Source organism: Neopsephotus bourkii, unplaced genomic scaffold (assembly GCF_033783945.1).
Source record: "Neopsephotus bourkii isolate Nb327-2 ecotype Australia unplaced genomic scaffold, CSIRO-AGI_Nbou_v1 NB_1768, whole genome shotgun sequence".
Taxonomy (NCBI): domain Eukaryota; kingdom Metazoa; phylum Chordata; class Aves; order Psittaciformes; family Psittacidae; genus Neopsephotus; species Neopsephotus bourkii.
In genome coordinates, this window is record NW_026902242.1 from 1,490,424 (window position 1) to 1,510,264 (window position 19,841).

Consider the following 19,841-nt stretch of genomic DNA (forward strand, 5'->3'; position numbering starts at 1 on the left):
GGGACAGGCACCAAAGATGGGGAACACAGGGGAACTTGGTGATGTCTGTACACAACATAAAGAGTGAGGGAAGCTGCGGAAGCAGCAGGTGGAAGCTGGGAAGGGGGGGAATTTCCTTTCCCTCCCCACTTGGACACTCCCTGCTCCATGGACACTGGGTCAGGGATGCTGCCAGCATGCTGTGCATCGCCTGTATAACCCATCACAGTGTTGGGTGCTGCTGCACAGCCCAAATGTGCAAAAGGCTGATTTATTTATGTGTACTCCTATTTAAATAGTGAGTGTAATTAAGCCATGGAACAATTTGGCGGCAGAGCTGCTAGCACAAGGACAGCTGTTCTTCCGAGGGGCATGTGCACACACTTGCTTTGGTTCAACAGGAATCAATTTGGGAAGCCTCGGGGTCTGGGAAAACAGATCTTTGCTCCTCCTGCTAGCTTTTGCCAAGTCACTGTGTGAAATGAAAGCCCAAACTCTTCTGCTTTGGGAGCAGCGATGGGCACAATGGGTGTAGGAGGTGCTGGTGCATCCCTTGGACTGTGGGGAACTGGGAGAAATAGGGGGCTGCGGCACCCCCCACCTCGGGTCCTGTGTGGAGTGACCAACTCTTGGTAGATTCTACCTTTAAAAAGTGGATTTTTGGGTCTATTTTACAGTCTGTGTTAGTGCCACTGGATACTGCATCCTGCTAACAGCTTCCATACCGCACCTCTGCTCTCAGTTCTGCTTGTGTCACTCACGGGGGAGATTATCCAAGGGGATTTGATGCCTGCGTGGGCTGATTTTAGTCATCTGCCGCGGTGCTTGCCTTGGCACACCTGAGGAGCCCAGCTGCTTTGTAGAGAGCCTTTATAATGAGTACTATTCCTATCTGCAGCATGCTTGTAACAGCTACTAATCATTTTATTACTCTTTATAATCTATTTAAAGCACAATTAGGGGAAGAAAAAAAATCTATACAAAGTTACAGCCGAAAGCACCTTTTAGTTACGTTATAAATCCCTGACAAACAACCATCTATCACGGGATGCGCTGCTCCTCCACCAGGATGACAGAAATGGATGCGGATGCGCTACACCGAGGGAGGGCTGGATGGTGGACCTCAGCCGGCTCCTCTCAGCCCTTCAAAGCACGACTCCTTCAGGCTCCAGCAGCAGGTAATCACGCAGCGGCTTGGGCACAGGCAACAGAGGGATAAGGCAATGGCATTTGCTGCCAAACTTGTCCCGAATGGCGGAGCGGCACAAATGCTGCAGGCACCGGACTGTGCCCGCCAGCCGGAAAAGGGACTCGTAGAATAGCTGGTGCTGCTGCAAAGGGGGAGGAGGGAGAAATAGGAGCATCATTGGGTGGGTTTTGTTCCCAAATAAGCCAGAGATACTTCTGAGATGCGGATCTAAGGGGAGGAGGTAAGAAACCCATCGGTGATGTTAAAGGGCTGTTGAGCTGAGGTGGCTCCTGCGAGCAAAAGCTGGATGAGGAATGCTCCTGTGGAAGCACACATGGAGAAAGCCAGCCTCGCCACAAGGGCTGTTTGGGGAGGATGCTCTCAGCATCCCTGCAGAAAGCCTTAGAGCTGGTGCAGAAGAGACCTGCTCGTTTCTAAGATGGGGAAACAAAGAAGCACTGCTCTGTGCAGCCTCAGCTTTTCCCTTAGCTTGGAATAAACTCCCTTTCCCCCCTCCCCTAGAACCTGCTGAAGGGCTTCATTTGCACTTCAGCAGCCATTCTCCCTTGCACCCAGGGTCATCAAAGGCCTGTAGGGGCAAGGCAGCCAGCAGAGATCACACAATAGCAGACTGGCCGGACCTGTTGCACATCTAGGGGCAAGCTTTTAGAACCCAGAGTGTGTGCTGTGGGTGCCTGAGCAGTGGTCTGGATCGAGGTTCACTTCCAGATGCCGGGACTGTATCTTATTGCAGGGCAGGGGGGTTTGGTGTTGATGGAGCTGAAGGGATGCAAAGGCCCTGAGATGACTCAGGTGTGTGGTGGTGCTCTGAGGACTATCCCTTTCCTTTTCTTCCCTACCCAAGTGAAGTCTGGGTGGGTAAAACACCTCTTGGTGGGTAAAACCCTCTCCTCAGGGCTCTGCTGTCCCTGCCAAGCCTGCAGCTCTACCTCACCTGAAGCACCTCCTCCGGCACGGCCTCAGCCCACTTCCTGGAGATGGGAATTTGCGAGTAGGAATTGAAGAGGACTTCGATGACCTCCGGCACGGCTGCGCAAGACTTCAGCACCTAGTCATGGGCAATGGGAGGGGGTCAGGCACAGATACCCGCCCCAGAGGGGGACAGTGTCCTCGTGCTACAGACAGGGCTTGTCCCACCCATCCCACCATGGTCCAGGCTGGGATAGGCCCATGTCGGTATCAGGCATGTGTAGGTTTTGTCCTGGCATGCTTTGGAGATCATTCTCCATGTGTGAAGCAGTGGGAAGATCTGCCTTGCTGTGACACTTCTCTGGATGTGGCCCTTGCTCCTTGTTTACATTTTTGGCTTGATAAAAAGCCAGTATAATATTTTCTTTATTGATGTAAAACCACTGAATCGCAGAGCTGTATGGTGGCTGAACTGATGGCTGATGCACCAAGCCTATCTCTGACATTCCCAGGCAGGAAAATTCCTCCTTGCTGGTCCCTCACAGCCATGCTGCCTCCTGCCTGCTTTTCCCTGCTGCCACACCATACAGTTGTGACCTTTTCCATCATTCCCAGCAGCACGGCCAACCCAGTGCCATGGTCCCATCTCCCTGCCTTGACCTAGAGGCTCTCCCAAGTTCTCCCACTCTTCCCAAAGCCCTCATCCCCATCTGCAACCTCCCCATTGTGAGTGGCCATAGGAGGCTGGTTTTGGGGGTACCTTGGCGAAGGCGGGGGGCCATATCTTCTGGGAGCCGTGGTTGAGCAGCAGTTGGACGACGACGTGGGGCCGCAGGTCCCGTTTGAAGGCAGCGCCCTGCAGCACACAGCCCAGCGGGGACATGCCATTGTAGTCAATGGCGTTGACATCAGCCCTATGCTGCAGGAGGAAACGTGCCAGGCCGGCGTTGGCAGCCCCACATGCTTTGTGCAAGGGGCTCCTCCGTGCCTCATCCCGGGCATCCACATCGGCACCGTGGGCAGCCAGGAGCCGGCAGAGCTGCAGGGATCCCTCGGCGCTCGGCGCCTGCCCACAGAGGATGTTGAGCGCTGTCTCCTCCTGCGTGCTGAGCGCATCCACCTGTGCCCCGTGGCGCAGGTAGAGCCAGGCATGGTCGCAGAGGCAGTGCCTGGCTGCCACATGCAGAGCTGTCTCCCCTCTGTCCTCACTCGGCAGGTTGACGGTGGCTCCGTGTCTCAGGAGGAGCTTGGCACATCTGCAAAGAGGTGAGGAGATGGAGCACGCACTGCGGGGATGGAGCAGGGATAATGGGGTGGGAGGCAGTGGGGGGGGGAGAATGGGGAACATGCTGGAGCTGGGATCCCAAAGGGATTGTGGTAGGGATATGGGGAGAGAGCAGCAGAGGCTGGGGTGGGTGGCCCTGTGCCCTGGTGCCCACCAGCGTGGGTGATGATGGTTTGGGCAACTCTGCCTCTTACCCTTGACCAGCATCATTCACAGAACCACAGAATGGTTTGGGTTGGAAGGGACCTCAAAGCTCCTCCAGCTCCAACCCCTGCCATGGGCAGGGACACCTTCCACTAGAGCAGGTTGCTCCAAACCCCTGTGTCCAACCTGGCCTTGAACACTGCCAGGGATGGGGCAGCCACAGCTTCTCTGGGCACCCTGTGCCAGCGCCTCAGCACCCTCACAGGGAAGAGCTTCTGCCTAAGAGCTCATCTCAGTCTCCTCTGTTCTGGCAGGTTAAAGCCATTCCCCTTGTCCTGTCCCTACAGGCCCTTGTCCAGAGCCCCTCTCCAGGTTTCCTGCAGCCCCTTTAGGCACTGGAGCTGCTCTAAGGTCTCCCCTTAGGGAGCCTTCTCTTCTCCAGGCTGAGCCAGCCCAGCTCTCCCAGCCTGGCTCCAGAGCAGAGCTGCTCCAGCCCTCACAGCATCTCCATGGCCTCCTCTGGACTCGCTCCAACAGCTCCACGTCCCTCTTGTGCTGTTGCCCCAGAGCTGGATCAGGACTGCAGGGGGGGGTCTCTTTGACCATCTTGACCCAGTAGGGTCCCACCAGTGAGCAGTGATGCCTGACCCGGCTGTGCCAGTGGCTGGGCAGTGCTGGAGCACAACTAAGCCATGCTAGCTGGGTCTGACCTGGCTGGTGTGGGGTGTGGGATGCTTCCAGCCATGATGGGGACACACAGGGTGATGGGCTCCTTTGTGCCATTGTCCTGTTGGGTGCTGTTTCATGTCCCTGCATGGGTGCAACCTTGGGGTGTTATGGAGATGATCTACACAATCCCACCCCGTGGCTGACATCCACCATGTCTCTCAGCTGAAAATATCCTAAACCACTGCCTCCACCTTAATAATCTGTGCTTGGAACAGAGCTGAATCCTTGGTAACCCCGCTCTGCAGCAGAAGAGCTCAGTGTGGGGTTGTTTGTGTATAAAAACGGGTTATTCTTCTCTTGTTAAGGCACCCAAACTCCAGTGTTGGGCTCCTACCCCATGGAGGACTTAAGGATTGTGTTTTCTGACTGTCCTGACAAGAAACACCATCACAGGTGCTTTAAGGCTCTGGTAATGAGTTTTGCTGGCTTGTTTGCACCCAGTAATGATGGAGTTGCAGCACCTGCAGTCTCCATAAGCTATAAATCAAGGTAAGCAAACCAAGTCCCCATTTGCTGCTCCCATCTTTCCTTTTCTCTAACATCACCATGTGTGGTTGGAAAGACGGGTTGTGCCTGCTGCAGAGTGGCAACACTGGTTCCCATCAGAGCTTCCTGCCTGCATCCTTCTGACAATGGATGGGGCTAAAGATGCCTGGTATGTCCCAGTGGGTTGGGGTTTCTAGTGTATATGTGTGAGTAAATGGATGTGATCCGCCAGTCTAAATGAATCAGAGTGACTGCTCCATCTCCTGCCGGGAGCAACCAGGGCTGGCACAGCTCAATGTCACTGGCTAGGTTAGTGCATGGGGCTGAGCTCACCGCTGCAGCATGGAGGAGGTATTGTTTGGAGGGAGGGGGCAGATCTACATGCTGTCCAAGGGAGACCTTGAAAATGTCTTGTGTTTCCCAAGGGATGCTGCCAGGGAGGTGGGAAGAGCAGACCCTCAGGAAGTCTCAGCAGTGGCTGTATGGGGACTGGTGGGGGTACCAGCATCGAGCCCCACGCCTGTTGACCTTTACTCCAATACACTTTTAGCTCAGGTGTCAGAGCATAGGTGAGGTTCTGAGCTGATACAGGATCAAAATGAGGGGGAACTGCTGGGGAGCAGAGTCCCAGCCTGATCCCTCCAGTAGGAGGGATGGGAAGGAAGAGGAGCCCCAGGGAGGAAGGATAGCGCCAGCTTGTTTTTCCTGGCCCAGATGAAAGCTAATATATATGGGGAAAATAATAACATTACTATTAGTAATAGTATTATTAATAACATTATCTCCTTGAAACTTTCTGGACCCACAGCACCACTCCCCTAAGGTTTGACAGGAGCTGGTGGGACATTCACTGTCTTTGGTGGTGTGGGATCTGCAAATACCTCTTTGGGCTGTTTTTCCCATGTGTATCAAGCCTGACTTTGCCAGGAAAAACGTCTCCTGCAGGATGTGTGGGGAGAGGCTGCTTCTGCAGCTTTTATAGGTGCATCGCTCCCAGCCCACCGTGCACCTCACCACTGTGCTGCGGACTGAGTGTGGGGTTGTGCCAGCCCCCAGATCCTCAGATCCTTACTTTACAATTCCCTTTTTACCCTAACCCAGGTTGACTCCCTTTCTTGAGCAATGGCTTGTCCCACTGAGGCCTTTTTGGTGCTTGCTGGATGCTGCTGGTTGGTAAAGCTTGGCTGGCACAAAGTGGCTCTGCCCTAGACCCGGAGCTCAGGTACCACATTGGTTTTGGCACATGCTGTGTATGCAGAGTGCCCAGGCTGAAGAGTTACATCTGCATAGGTAAGACAGAGGGAATATTGGAATATTCCCTGGAATATTCCCCTGCCCTTTATTTCAGGTAAAGGTTGGCATGTCATGGGTTGCCTGGGAAAGCAAGAGCTGTGCCTAGCCCCTCCGCCAAGCATCCTCCCATTGCCATGGGGTTTTCCCTTACGGAGAGTGGAATGTTGGACATCTCAAATATCCTTTCAGAGATACCAGAGTGGAAATGCCATCCTTCCCACATGCTGTCTTGCTGAAGGGTTATTCTTTCTGGTTATCAGCTTCAATGGCTAACTTGTTGGAAGAAACCCAAGTCAGCTGATGCTGAGTTTTCTGCCCTGGATACTCTTCCCTATGCAAAAACAGAATGTTAGTAAGGGGCTATAAATATGGGGTGATGTCTTCTAGTTAACAGAAATGGGGGGCCCCTGTGTGGAGCATGTGCCTTCTGTTTGGATGCATGGGGCATCAGCAGGTGCTGGGTAGATACCATTCATGGTTGTTGGCAATATGCTCTTATTTTAGCCTCTAATCTCTGTTTATGCACTCATATGGTTAACACATCACCAGTGACTCTGGCTTCTTGTTTATTTCCTGTTAACACCCCATTATTCGCTATCAGCTTAGACTCAAATCCCAGCAATTGTTTGATGCTTTTTTGAGGGCTTCTCTCCAGTTTTCTGGGAATATGGTAAGAAGCCACAGGTTTAGTGTAGCAGAAACTCAGGCACAGAGTGGCAAAGCAAACCAGTTTGTTTTCCATCCATCTGGGTACCATCAACCTGGCCGAGCAGCTTGCTGGTGGCAGCAATACCTTCAATGAGCCACTCACACAGAGCTAATTCTGACTTGTTTAAAGTCCCTTCTAAACCCTTCCTAACTCATTTGCAGGTGATGGGTAACACACCTCAATGTCTCCCTTGCTTGGGCAAGTCACTCATTAGCTTAAAGTCACACTGATTTGTGCTGTTAGTGTCTGGTATTAGTAGTATAGGTTTGCCTTGTGCTGGGGTCCTAGCTCAAATAAATGGGATAAAATGTTTTGGGGTTTATTTTCCTTCCTCACTCCTCAATAGAGTCAGAGCAGACATCAGTGCAGTGTCAGGCAGGACGTGCCCATTGCCATCCCCTGCTCTGAGATGGGCATGTCTTGCCTGATGTTGCTGGGTCAAGGGTCCCAGCATCCTGCTCCATTTGGGATGAAAAATGCTCTGTTTCGGAAAGCAGGATTTAACTTGAAACGGGCTGTGATGAATAACCAGCAGGAGGAGCAGGAGGTTGGGGCAGCGGAGGCTGGAGGAGAATCCCTATCCCCAAAACCTGCTCAAGCCCCCAGTATTCCTGTGGAAAAATCCCCTGTTCCTTTTACTTCCCCCTCCCTGGAGCTGGAGTGGGGTTTTCCCATCCTTCACTTGGTTGTTTTTCATAGTATTCAAGTGATGATCTCTCCATCTTTCTGTGATTTATTGCAGGATTGATCCCACTTGGGGGAAAACCCCGGCCTTCTCTAATGCAGGGATTATCCTTATTAATTCCCTACAAGAAGGAAGCCTGGTTTTCTTTAAAAGATGAAATGTGGAGCACTGCAAGCCTGCTGGTGAGCCTCAGCAATGCTGTGCCAGTGTGGGGGACCTGGAGCACCACCCCCTGCATTACCGCCTACTTGCCAAAACTTTGTGAGCTGTGGGTACTCATTTGTACGAGCCCTCATTTTGTCACACCAACCTGGGGAGCAGCTTCTTCAAAAAGCAGGGTCGGGCCTTGGGTAGTGCTTTGTGTCCCTTTCTGGCTCTTTATTTCTTGTTCAAGATCCATTAAAGAGCTGATCTTCCTCGGGGGGGGGGGAGGATGAGTTTCCAAAATGATGGTTCCCAACACCTGGGTTTTGTATCTTAGCAGTGCTGATCAGAGCAGAGGATGAGATTTAGCACTAGATGATGCTAAGTGCTGGCTTTTACAATCTGTGATCTCTTATCATTTGTAGTAACGCTTATTTCCCATAGCCAAAAGGGCAGTGTGTCCAGGCAGGTGCTGGAATAGCTGGAGGGTGCCCATGGGTCAGGTCCACCAATGGCAGGTCAGTGCCCATCTCCCTGACATTTGGGAGCCCATCTTTCTTGATCACATTGCCTTTCTAGGTACCTGCCTTCCTGCTTGGCTCCTGTTTTCTTGCTAATGCCTCCCATGGTGTGCTATCCTCATCTAACATTCCCTAAGCAAAACCTGCCCTGTGTCCCCATGCTGGCAGTCTTGTGTTCACTCCCTACCCAATTGCTTTTTTCATGGACACCAGCTCTCCTCCTGCCCCATCCCTGGCAGTGTTCAAGGCCAGGTTGGACACAGGGGCTTGGAGAAACCTGCTCCAGTGGAAGGTGTCCCTGCCCGTGGCAGGGGTTGGAACTGGATGAGCTTTAAGGTCCCTTCCAACACAAACCAGGTTGTGAGTCCATGACTCATCCCACCATTTATTTCCCATCCCTGAGTGCTGGAGGCTCAGGGCCAGCAGATAACTCTGGTTTCAGCTCCCAGAGTGAAGAGACACCTTGAAGAACCATATGCAAGGGCATCACTCACCCATAAACCCAAATTGCACAGATGTAGGGATTACATCTTTTCTTATTCCTTGCCTTGACTAAGCCCTCTTTCCACTATGGAAGTCTGGAGAACCCTGGAGGGTTTCTCTTCAGGTAGGCTCTCCCTTGCTGCATGGGAAACCTGGGATTTTCAGAGAGCTTTTTCCCACTTGGAAAGATCTGAAGGAGGACTCCACAAATGCAGTAGCTGGCGTTCGGCATCCCTTGTGCTGCGGGTACTGCGATGGGAGGCGGGAGCTACATCCTGCATCCCTGCCATGTGCCTTCCCACCGCCCCGTGCCTGCTCTCCCCCCCCAGCACCACCGGGAGAGTTGAGACTCTTCCTCTCCCCCTCAATTATTTTTGTGTTATTTTTTTCGGGGTGCCAATAAAGGCAGACTCCTTTAATCATCCCAGCTTTAAGAGGGAAACGGGAGAGCACCAGGGAGAGAGTGCAGTGAATTTAGAGACTCATCTTACCCCACCATGTTAATTATCTCCGCTGTAAAAAAGAGGTCAAGGAGAGGAACTCTACTAAATAGGCCGACGTTGGCATGAACAGCTCCTAAAGTGAAGAAGGTAAGACTGAACTTTACTGGAACTTTTTTTTTTCCATCTCTTCAAAAAGCTCCTAGATTAAAGCTCTGATATCCTTTTTGTTGAAATCTCATGGATTCTGAAGCTCAAATGGCTGGAAGGAAGCCCAGATAATTTTTTTTTATCCCAGTCACTGAGAGGCTCAAAGGTTTTAAGTCCTGCCCCCATGGTGAATTGCCGAGTATATGGGAATACAGAAGAACCCGGCACATAGGTGTTCTGGCCATTGTTACCGAGAGGGAGAAAAATAAAATAGCTCTCTATGTAGGTCAATGACCTGCTCTTTATTGTCAGGAAAAAATTAAGGATGACCTAAAATCTACTCCTCAATAAAAAAAAAATATATATAAAAAAATAGTGAAAAAAGGCAAGGTAAAGTAGTCTCCCCCTAATCAAAGAGGAAATGTTTGTGTTACCCAAAGCTTGACCTCCTCAGTCTCTAACTTTAGCAAAGTCTTTGCGATTGAAAAGCAGTGGTCGAAACCTCAAACCCTGTCTGAAATGTCTATTAATTTTTGATCTTTCAAGGGAGTTGCCTCAGTTATTGTAGAAGCCCCCGTAGCGCCGGGTAGCGTAGTTAAGGGTCTCTCAGCATTTCCATTATAAAGCCCCAATATTCAAGGGCTTGTAACTCATCTGTTTCCATGTTGCATGTGTCTGATCGCTGTTCCCTGGCTCACCTGCCATCCCCCTCCATCCTTCTGGGGGAAATAACATGTAAATCAGTGACAATGGCCCATTTTTAGTGTGTGTGTATATATATATACACATATATATACATAAATATACACACTTCTCCAAGCTGGATAGTACCTGGCTGAAAACAAAACTGTGGGATCTTCTCCATGCACCAGGCTGGTTTCTGTGCTCCAACTCTACTGGGGAGAGCAGGTTGGTGAAGGCTAAAATTCCCTCCCTCTCCTCCCCCAGGGCTTTTAGGGTAGCTTTGGGTCTGAAGCCTGAAAGCTTTAAGGTCAAAAGGGAGCTTGGGTAAAGGAATTAACACCAACTCCTTGTTAGTGACGAGTGCTGCTTGTAGCATCCTCCCTTACCCATCCCGCACCTTCAAACCCTCTTCACATCAAGGATGCTTTTGATTAATCCCTAGATGTTTGGCTGAACCAGAATTTGATTAATGCTTGGGTTTTGGCCATCTTATGGAGACTCTTAGTTGTGAACTGGGCTCAAGGTATTTACATCTAAAAGCCTTTTCCTCTCTGGCTGCTTTTCTTTTGCAGAGCAATTTGCCTGGCACCTGGCCCATGGTACATGGGATCCATAGTGGGAACCTTGAATTCACCACCTCCTTGTAGTTAAGCTATACAAATCCAATTTCCTTGGGCACTTAAAGTCTTACCAAGACATACATGCAAAGCTTAGTTTTCCAGGCAATGCTTATGTTCATCTCTGTGTGATGCTGATCCAGGGTGAGAAGGGAGCAGATGTACGTGGCCAAGCCTTAACTCCAGCTATAAACCAAGCTGGATCCATCTGTAACTTGTGTGAGGTAAGGAGATGGGAGGGTTGTTCCCCATCCTGCAGACCCCATACCTTTGCTATGGCCCTAGGGCTGGGATTTTAGGAGAGTGGGAACCTTGTTTGGCACTGACATGCCTTGTGGATGGGGTTGGCATGGGCTGAGGAGCACAGGAGGTTAGGGTGACCCTGTGACTGTACCCATTCTGAGCATCTCCCAGAGGAAAGTATGCTGGACCAGGGATGCAGGACACAGTGATTTTAGGATAATTCATCAGAAGAGAGAAGGAAGCAAAAGCGCATGGAGCCAGGCTGGGCTGCTCCTGTCTGTGGGAAGAAGGCCTGGGCCATGCAATGCTCCCAGCACTGAAATGCCCCCTTTTTATGTGCACTGAGCATGCTGCAGCGGCTGCTGCAACCGGGAGGTGCAGGAGCACACAGGAACCCTGCCAGGGACCACAACATCCGGTTTTGCACCCCACAGAGGCAAAACGCTGAGGTGTGCCTGCAGGGGATGCGCGGTCATCAGCGGGAGCGGGGGATGCTGCGGGGGCCCCTCTCCTTACCCCAGCGAGTCCCGCGTGGTGCAGAGGTGCAGCGGGGCCAGCCCCTGGTCGCTCCGCAGGTTGGGGTCAGCCCTGTGCTGCAGCAGCAGCGCGGCGCACTCCGTGTGAGCCCCGAGACAGGCTTCGTGCAGGGGCCCGAGGCCGCCCGGCGCCAGGTCGGGGTCTGCCCGACGGCGGAGGAGGTGGCGCAGGACGGCGGCGTGGCCGCGGCGGGCGGCGAGGCACAGCGGGGTGCTCAGCTCCCGTTTGTACTCCAGCGACCACAGCCCTGCGGGGACACGCGAGCGGGGACGGGTGAGCCGCGGAGCTCCCTGCCGGGCACCGGGCCTGGGGATGCACAGCATCCGCACCCCGCCGCTGCCGTGCGCTCCTCCAGCTCCCTCGGTGTTACAAAGAGCCTGGTGGCTGCTCCAAGAGCTGCTGGCAAGAGAGGAAGGGGAACACCCCCCTGGTGCCTGCGCATCCAGGAGCAGGATTTCAAACAGCATGAGGTGGGTAAACCAATATCCTGCCTGTAATCGGCTGGGTAGGGGACCCTGTGTGCAAGACCCTGCTGGCAGGAGCTAAAAGGCAGCTCCGAAATACCCCATCGGCACCAGGTGAGGGAAAAAAAACCTGTCTTTGCTGAGACTGGGCTGGGCCTGAAGGCACCCGAGTTGGGAGCATGCAGGGCTGGGAAAGGGATGCTGGTTTTGGGCTTAGCTGGAGCAAGGTGCCTTTCCCATCACCTCCAGCACCATCGGTAGATGCACAGTGCTCGGTGAGCACCTGGTGACCATGGAGAGCATCTGGGGTTGAGCGGCACCAGGTACCACTAAGCTGGGAGCATGTTATTCCTTTCAGATAGGACCAGGCTGCCCTTTCTGAGCCCCTGCATAGAGAATCTGGGCTATGATCCCTCTTGCAAGCATGCCTAAGCCACACAGTGCCCCAACCCAGCCTGAATGGGATCCTGTGTACACACACATTTTACACCTCCCTGCCCTTCTGGTGGGTTAGTATGTGCAGAAGAGAGTACAATAGTGAAAGGAAGTGCTGGATATTTATGGGTAGGGCTGCAGGGCGCAGTCAGCTAACAGGAACCAGCCACCTGAGGAGCAGGTGCTATAAAAGCAGCACTGCAACACTCTTACTTAAGGTTAGTAAATACCTGGCTTTATTTAATGTTTCTGGCCTTTAAGGGAGAAGTACCTGAGAGTCCATAAGATGCTTGGCTTTTCACCTGCCACTCCAGCTCATCTTTACTGATCTCAAAAACCAGGTTCACATCCTGATAGTACTGGTCAGTCAGCACCTCGAGGCTTTGCAGGTCTCCCGTGACCAGGGCTGTGTAATACTTGGTGGCGGGAGCGTGAGCTGTTAGAGGATGTTCCAAATCCAATTTGGGGGAAATCTGTAGCTTTTCTGTTACAGGTCCTGGTAACTCGCCCATTCCGGTGCTTCCCGTGTGTGTAGGTCCTAGCTGGGAGGGTAGATGGGCTTTTATAGTTCATTGTTTCCATCCTCCTGGGCTCATTTTCTAATTATAATCCAGTTAGGTCTCTATTGTTGTTGTATTTATAACTCCACCGGGGTCAGATGATAATGGGTATGTGATACAATGAGGGTCAGACGGTCACTGGGCTGTGCTGTGGCAGTACCTCTTGGATTAAATCACCGATGTAATTGCAGGCAGCAGCGTGGGACATGGATGTTTAGGCTGGGGGGGGGAAAACAGTGCCATTTAGGGGGTAAAAAACAACAGAAAAGAAGAACCTTAGTCACGTCCTGCATGCCCAGTGCCATATAACCTTACTGTGTGCTCTGAGCACTGGAAAAAGTCGGGGGGGGAGGGGTCTGCCTAACACTGTATTTCTTTTTCTTTAAGGCGCTTTTGCCTGTTTCCAGCCTCATGGCTACTGTAGAGGCAAATCAGAGCTTTACATTAGTGGCCAATACCACATGCCGGTGCATCCCTGCAGGGATGCAAAGCACTTGGCAAGGCCAGCGAGGTACAAATCCCTCTGGGGCTTTGGCAGGGGGAGCCGTTTTCCCTGCTTGTGCCTTGTATAGGAGAGAGAAAGCCTCTGCTGCCATTTAAGCACAGGGATGGATGCCAGCAGAGCGTCCCCAGCTCCTGCTGCCCTGAGGCTTGTGGCTCCTTTCCTCAAGGTCATGGGAGAAGTGCACGGTGGGGACGAGAATAGACCTCGGCATCTCGTGACTTGGAGGCTCTGGGTGACACGATCCCCCCCTTCAGCTCTTACATCCCCCTACCCGGAGAATAAACATCACCAAAGAGGATCCTGGGAGGATGTTAAACTGCATCAAAGCAGAACGGACGTGGAGGCACTGCTGAAGTGCTTTTGTGGAGTCAACCTGAGGCTGGAAGAGATGTCTGGGACCTTCTCCGTAGCTCCCTGCCAACAGGGACCTTGCTGGGCTCCTGCAGGCCACTGTGAGCATCCTTGTGCCAACCCTGCAGGAGTCATCTGAGGTTTCTCTATGGGTTTCTCCAGCATAGCTGTGGTGGCATCCAACCGCTGGCCTGAAGACCATGGGAAGGGCATGGAACCACAGTAAAATCACAGTGTGTCCACTCAGGATGGGGTTGTGCTGAGCCAGGGGGGTCTGGCTTGACATCCCTGTGTAAAGGAGCCCTGCTTTGAGGTTCTTGTTCACCTGTATCGGCAGAGGGAGCTAATTTGAGGTCAGCCTAGGTGGTTTTCTTTCTCTGCTTTGAACTCAAGGCTGGCCTTCCCTTATCGATTGGTTTGTAAACTCCAAATCCCCTTGTCTTTCTCTCTTCTTTCACCATGTGTTGCTATTCTGCTGCCTCCAGCCTCTCTGTGCCTGTTCACCCTTATGCTGTAAACCGAACCACCTTCTCAAAGCACTGCTCTGGTATGAAAAAGAGCCTCCTTATCCCCTGGGGTCCCTTAGCCAGCACAGGAGGTGGTTTAGAGATCTACAGAGCAGCATGGATGAGAGTTGCTTCTCCCAGGAACTTGTCCTGGGTCATCTTTCCGCAGCCCTGGCTCACTTTCCCTCTCTGCTAATTAGCAATCCTGTAATGTCTCCACGAGAAGCTTGCCTTCATGTGGGAATCACCTTCCCACAGCATGGACCACCTCCTGCTCTGCAGCCAGGGAGTCTAGATCTGCTTGGTCAGATGCGGGCTAATTTTGTTAGTGCATGTATGTGTGCCTGGCACTGAGCTGCTGTTGAGAGTGTGTTGAAATACCCTGTGACCCCTTCTCGCGAGCCTTTTAATCAGTGTTGATTTGCATATAACACTCACTCCTTGGGTCACGGTAATGACAGGATTAACAGCATCACTGAAAGAAGGGGTGAAAAATAGCCAGGGCCAGCAAGAGCAGAAAGAAAATGTCCTCTTGTAACTGAGTGGCACATGGAAATGCAGGAGCCTGAGCTCCTGCCAGCCAAGTCAAGTGCTTTTTCCACCGGTGAGTGGGCAGTGATGTCAGGATGAATCGGTGTTTCTGTGTTTAGAAGGGGAATGCTGCTGTACAGGCAGTGATTTACTGCAGTGAGGAGCTGGCAGACAGGACACCTGCAGAGCAACCTGGGGCTGGCCAGAAGGGGACTGGTTGGGTTTTGAAGGGTAAACTGAGGGGGGCTTCAGCTGGTTATAAGCTACTTGTCACCTTTAGGGCCGTGATTTTGGGTGGTGGAGTAAGGCTGGGGCCCAGCAGCCCTAACCCCCTCCTCTGCCAGCGCCGTGCTGCATGGCGTTGAGCACATCTCCCAGCATTCCAGTCCCCATTCCTCAGGATCCTGAGGTCCTGATCCTGCAACTGGTTATGCTTGGGATCATCCTTGTGTGTCCTTGCTTCAGTAAGAGCCGTTCCTACACAGACTCAGGTCCCAAACATTGGCGAGGATGAGCACTTCATTAACAGTAGCCTCACACCCATTAATCTCTAACGTGGGGGGAACATCTTAACCTTCTCCCTACATATGACTGTTTGCAGAGTACACCTCATTTAACAAAACATTAAGCATTTTACTTCCTCAGATCAAGTGTATCTATTAATAATGACTTAAATTGTCTGCGCTGGCTTTGCATTACGAGGAAAACTCATTCCTGGCACATGAAAGAGCACGATACAGAGAAGCAAAATTACTTCAGCGTGAGCTTGCTCCCCAAGTTCAGCTGCCACATAACAACTTAGTGCTCACACTGGGGAGATTCCAGCCTGTAATAACCTGCCCTGCTGCTTAGAAACAGCCCCATGGAGCTGCCTTAGCAAATCCGGTGAGTCCAGATGTGCTGGTGCGGAGCTCCTGGGATGGCCGCTGTGATTTACAGCTGCCCTCTGGCAGCAGGGAATTGCATCGTTTTAACGTTTCCATGCTTTCCAGGGATATCTCCAGCAGGGTGAAGGAGCCCAGGGGCTGGCAGGCAGTGGTACTGCCTCCTCCAGCTGCTCACGGGTTGCAATGTGTTACTGACCTAGAGCTTGCACCCACTTTTACCCCTCACAATGAGCTGGATGCTGTGCCCATGGGGGGGACCCAGAGTGGGGCAGGCAGGATGGCGATGCCACCAACCGCTGCCCAAGCTTACCTTGGATGGTGAGAGCAGCTCTGAGGGCGATGCTTGCTCTTCCCCCTGGGTACCAGCATGGGGTGGGAGGTTTGGGATCTCCTCTCTCAGAGCCAGGTGCCACCCTGCTGCCAAAACGTCCCCACGCTTATATTCCCAGCACTCCCCCTGCTCCATGTGACAGCGCTGCCCAGTTATGTGTCTGCTGAGACGCAGGATTAATGCCACCAAGACAAAACGTCTGTGCTGGGGTGGGTGTGTGTGTGTCTCATTCCAAAGCTGCTGCCCAGGGAAGTAAAAACCCATCCTGAAGTGCATTGATTTTGCCCAGGCTTTATTGGAAATTAGATAATATTTAAACAGTGCTGAAACATTTTCCTTTAACAGCTTCATATAACACAGGAAGATGCTGTGTAGTGCTGGTTTGTAGCGGCCCTTTGTTGCAATTTAATTCAATTATAAACAAAACACCCTTTCCAGTTCTCACAACTAGGCTTTTCCCTCCCCACCCCTGCCTTTTCCCATCAGTTATAGGAATCAAACCCCTATAGCTCCTAGCTTAACTAAAAATACCAGGCTTTCTCTCTCCCCCCTCCCCGCTGGAGAATTGCAGCTGTGTGAGTTATCCCCTGGGAATCCAGTCCTGGAGCGCATCCCCTTTGAAAGGCGGGGAAGAGCCTGTCCAATTATTTAATGCACTCATGGGATGTCGCCCTGTTGCCAGCCTGGAAACCATCTCGGGCTGGCCTCCATCACGTGCTCCCTGACAGGAGGAGGCTGGGTGATGGTGTTTGCTCTTTATCAGCTCACCCGTCGTCTGCAGCGGCAAGGGGATGGGTTATTATTAGCAGATACTCCTGAGGTTGTGCTCTGGGGGCTGTAAAGGCTGTGGGTCTTTGGTTTCATTTCTCCCTTCCTTATCCTACGGTGCTGGTAGAGCCCCCTTGGCAAAGGCAGGTGCTGGGCTGCAGTGCCTATGCTGCTCTGGGTTGCAAAATGCTCTTGGTGGGTGACACGAGTGGGTGCAGACATGAAGCTCTCAGTAGTAGTGGGTAGTGATGGGTTGAGGGTGGTGTTTGCTTTTAAGGGTTGCCCGAACTCACCCAAGGGGGTTTAAACCCCTTCATGTGAGCAGTGCAAGAGCTGGTGTCCCCATGTGCCAAAGCCATGGTGCTGGATTTGCTATGTAATATCTCTTTTTCTGCTGCCCATCTCGATCTTTGATACCCTAAGTTGGCCAGCTTCAATGTAAACACCTATAGGAGGAGGAGGAGAGAGGCTGTGATTGCAGGGGGAGGAAAGGGAAGGAGGGAATTGGAAGGGATTAAGGTCCATAATGCAGGACCATCTCCTGGGATGGGAGACGCCAGGGCTGTGATGTGCCATGATTCAATACCACCTCTTGCAGGCTGGCTACCTATAAAGGCGAGGATCCAGCATTAGGTACCTTAGGACTCCAACACCAGCCCTTTTGCCACCCATGGGAACTGAAGCAGATTCACCCTGTTCCTTAGCTGGGTCTCCACCAGAAGCATCGCTGCCATTCAACAGGCTTTGCTTTACCAGAATGCTACAAGAGGTAGAAACAGAGGAGCTGAATGGCACCATGAGCTTATACGAGCCCTTTGCTCTGTTTCCTACCCATGCTGTTTTGCTCCTGAGCAAGATTAGCTTTTGACACCTGAAGGAGTATTGGAGTTGTGGAAGGAAGGTATTTGTGCATTGGAAAATGTGCTTCCCAAATGCACCCTAACTAGAAAGTTATGGAGATAATTGCTTGCCCTCTGGGACAGAGAAGAACAAACTCATCCATCCCTCATTGGCTGCATCCATTTCTGGGGCACTGATTTATTCCTTACTACTGGGCACATCTGAACCTCGCTTGTCAGTGTTAATTAGTGGGGACTCGGCCCGATTCATTACAGCTGTGACCTCTCCTTGGTGCAGCTGCACTTTAACGAGAGAGCCATCTGGTTTGCCTGCTTCATTCCTGTCATTCCCACCTCTCCCCATCACCGGTGGGCTATGGGCTGGGAGCACCGCCTCTGAAATTACAGGTTGCTGGGATGAGGCTGCCGGTTCTTGGGGGCCAGTGCTGGTGATGGGACCATCTATCATGCTGACATCCCCCCCAAGAGGGCTTCCTAAGCAGGCAGAGAGGGATACATTGCTTGCCAGGGGGATGGCACATCATTGGTGTTGCAGCAACACCCCAGAAGCATTGAATCACAGAGTGGTTGGGGTTGGAAAGGGTCTTAACATCATCCCGTTCCAATCCCCTGCCATGAGCTTGATCTTGGCTCAGGGATGGAGGCATCTCCTGGATAGGCTGAGGAAGAGGATGGAAGGATGGGGTAGGTTCTTAGGACAGGAGTTGGCACCTCCAACCCACTCCAATGGGAGAGGAGGGGTTGCTCCCACCAGGTGCTCTTAGGCTGACAGAGGTGGTGGGATGGGGAGCCACCACCTTTCCATTAGGCTTGGAAATACTGTCACTAAGACCCCACATTCCAGTCATTTTGAACATCCCTCCCTGCCCATCGTGGGCACTGCCTGAGAGGCTTTTCCTGAGCTTTTGGGATGGAGCCATCTCTCAGATGCACCTTTGTTTAGAGGATTCATGGGTGTAACTTGGCTAGATTTTGTGCTGATTTCATCTCCTCCTGTCTATTCACAGCTCCAGTTACTCCTAACAAGAGGTCAGGGTTGCACCCAGCCCTTAACCTCTCCTCAAGCTCTCACTCGACTGCCCATCATTCTGTATCCTGTCTTCAATGGCTGATGCCAAGATTTTCCCTTGTTTTCTAAATAGTCTCCAAACCCAACCAGGGTGGTTTTCCTCTTGTTTCAGCCCATTTTCTTTCCCCTTCATCTTGTTTCCTTTAATTCCTGGACTCTGATCCTGAGGTTTTTTTACTTAAGAAGCACAAGTCCCACTCCATGAAGGAGCCTTTGGGTGGGCAGGCTAGGTGTTTTTTCCTTGTGTGATATAGATTCCAGGAGCTAGGTCAAATAATGATGTGCCTGGAATTGAAAACCAGCACCTCTGGTCCTCTGCTGAAAGAACCTATTGCCCTGAAATGTGGATGGAAACCTCTAGGAAAGGTTCCAACCAGCCGAGATGCTGGGAGAGCCTGATGTGTACACTGGAATCTTACCCTGGACACCCCACAGAGGAAAAGGATGGGGCCTTCCCCAGGCTTCATGTCCCTTTGGCTTTACCAACGACCCATTCCAGCACCTGAGTTCCTCCTGCTGTGCCGGCAAGTGCTTCCCATTTGCAGGTGATTCACTGAGCAGATAAAAGCCTCAGCCCTGAGCCTCTGAGAGTTTGGTGGTTGGCTATGGGCTGTGGGTGGGTGTTTATGGGGTTATAATGGGCAAAGCAGTGCTTGAAGTCCTTTTCCTGCCTGGTGTCCACGCATCAACTGTGTTCCTGCGATTCCTTAGTGGAAAGAAGGTAATTTCCTTGTGTTTGCTTTTGCTGTGGTGCTGGTATTTAGCTCTCATTTGCAGGTTCTCCTTGTTCAGTTCCTTGCCCTCTGTTGCTTACATTGAGCTTTGTTGGTGTTTCTCATTTATGTGAACCTGTATTGAGAGATGTCCTTCATCTCTTCTCAGTGTTTGTGTCAATCCTTGCATTGCTGCTGGTTGCATAGTCATGTTTTGGGGGAAACTGAGGCAGGAGAGGAGCCTAAAGTAAGAGAGCTGGAAGAGGCCATTAGGAAATGTCCTTTATCTTGCTGCTGCCTTGCAACAGCTGAAGCAAATGGCCTTATTCCATGCCTCTGCCCCTTTGCTTCTGGGTTCACTTACCTTTCTTCTCAATGATGACTTTATTGCTATTTCGAGTAACTTAAAGTATAAGCATGTTTAAGGAGAGGGGTGTCCCACCTGTGGGAACCTGGGCAGCATTGGCTTTGTTTGGAGTCGTGCAGAGGGGATTAGGGATGAGTTCAGTCTTTTTCCAGAGGAGTGGGAATCGAAGTGTGGAGTCTGCATCTCCCATCTTTTGGCCTTAAGGCTTCTGGGCAGTGGGAGCAGAGCCTGGATGCTCCAGGGGGG

The 19,841-nt window shown here is 51.9% G+C and overlaps 1 protein-coding gene across 1 annotated transcript; it reads right to left on the minus strand.

Annotated features, from left to right (window-relative positions):
• Window positions 1-882: 882 nt before the first annotated feature.
• Window positions 883-17,311, minus strand: ASB18 (ankyrin repeat and SOCS box containing 18). The gene is made up of 8 exons (XM_061379225.1): window positions 17,279-17,311; window positions 16,350-16,389; window positions 15,798-15,901; window positions 12,419-12,689; window positions 11,228-11,495; window positions 2,859-3,354; window positions 2,124-2,237; window positions 883-1,310 (listed from the first exon to the last, which is right to left on the minus strand). The coding sequence occupies exons 1-8, from the start codon at window positions 17,309-17,311 to the stop codon at window positions 1,125-1,127; spliced, it is 1,512 nt and encodes a 503-aa protein (XP_061235209.1). The 3' UTR covers window positions 883-1,124.
• Window positions 17,312-19,841: the final 2,530 nt, after the last annotated feature.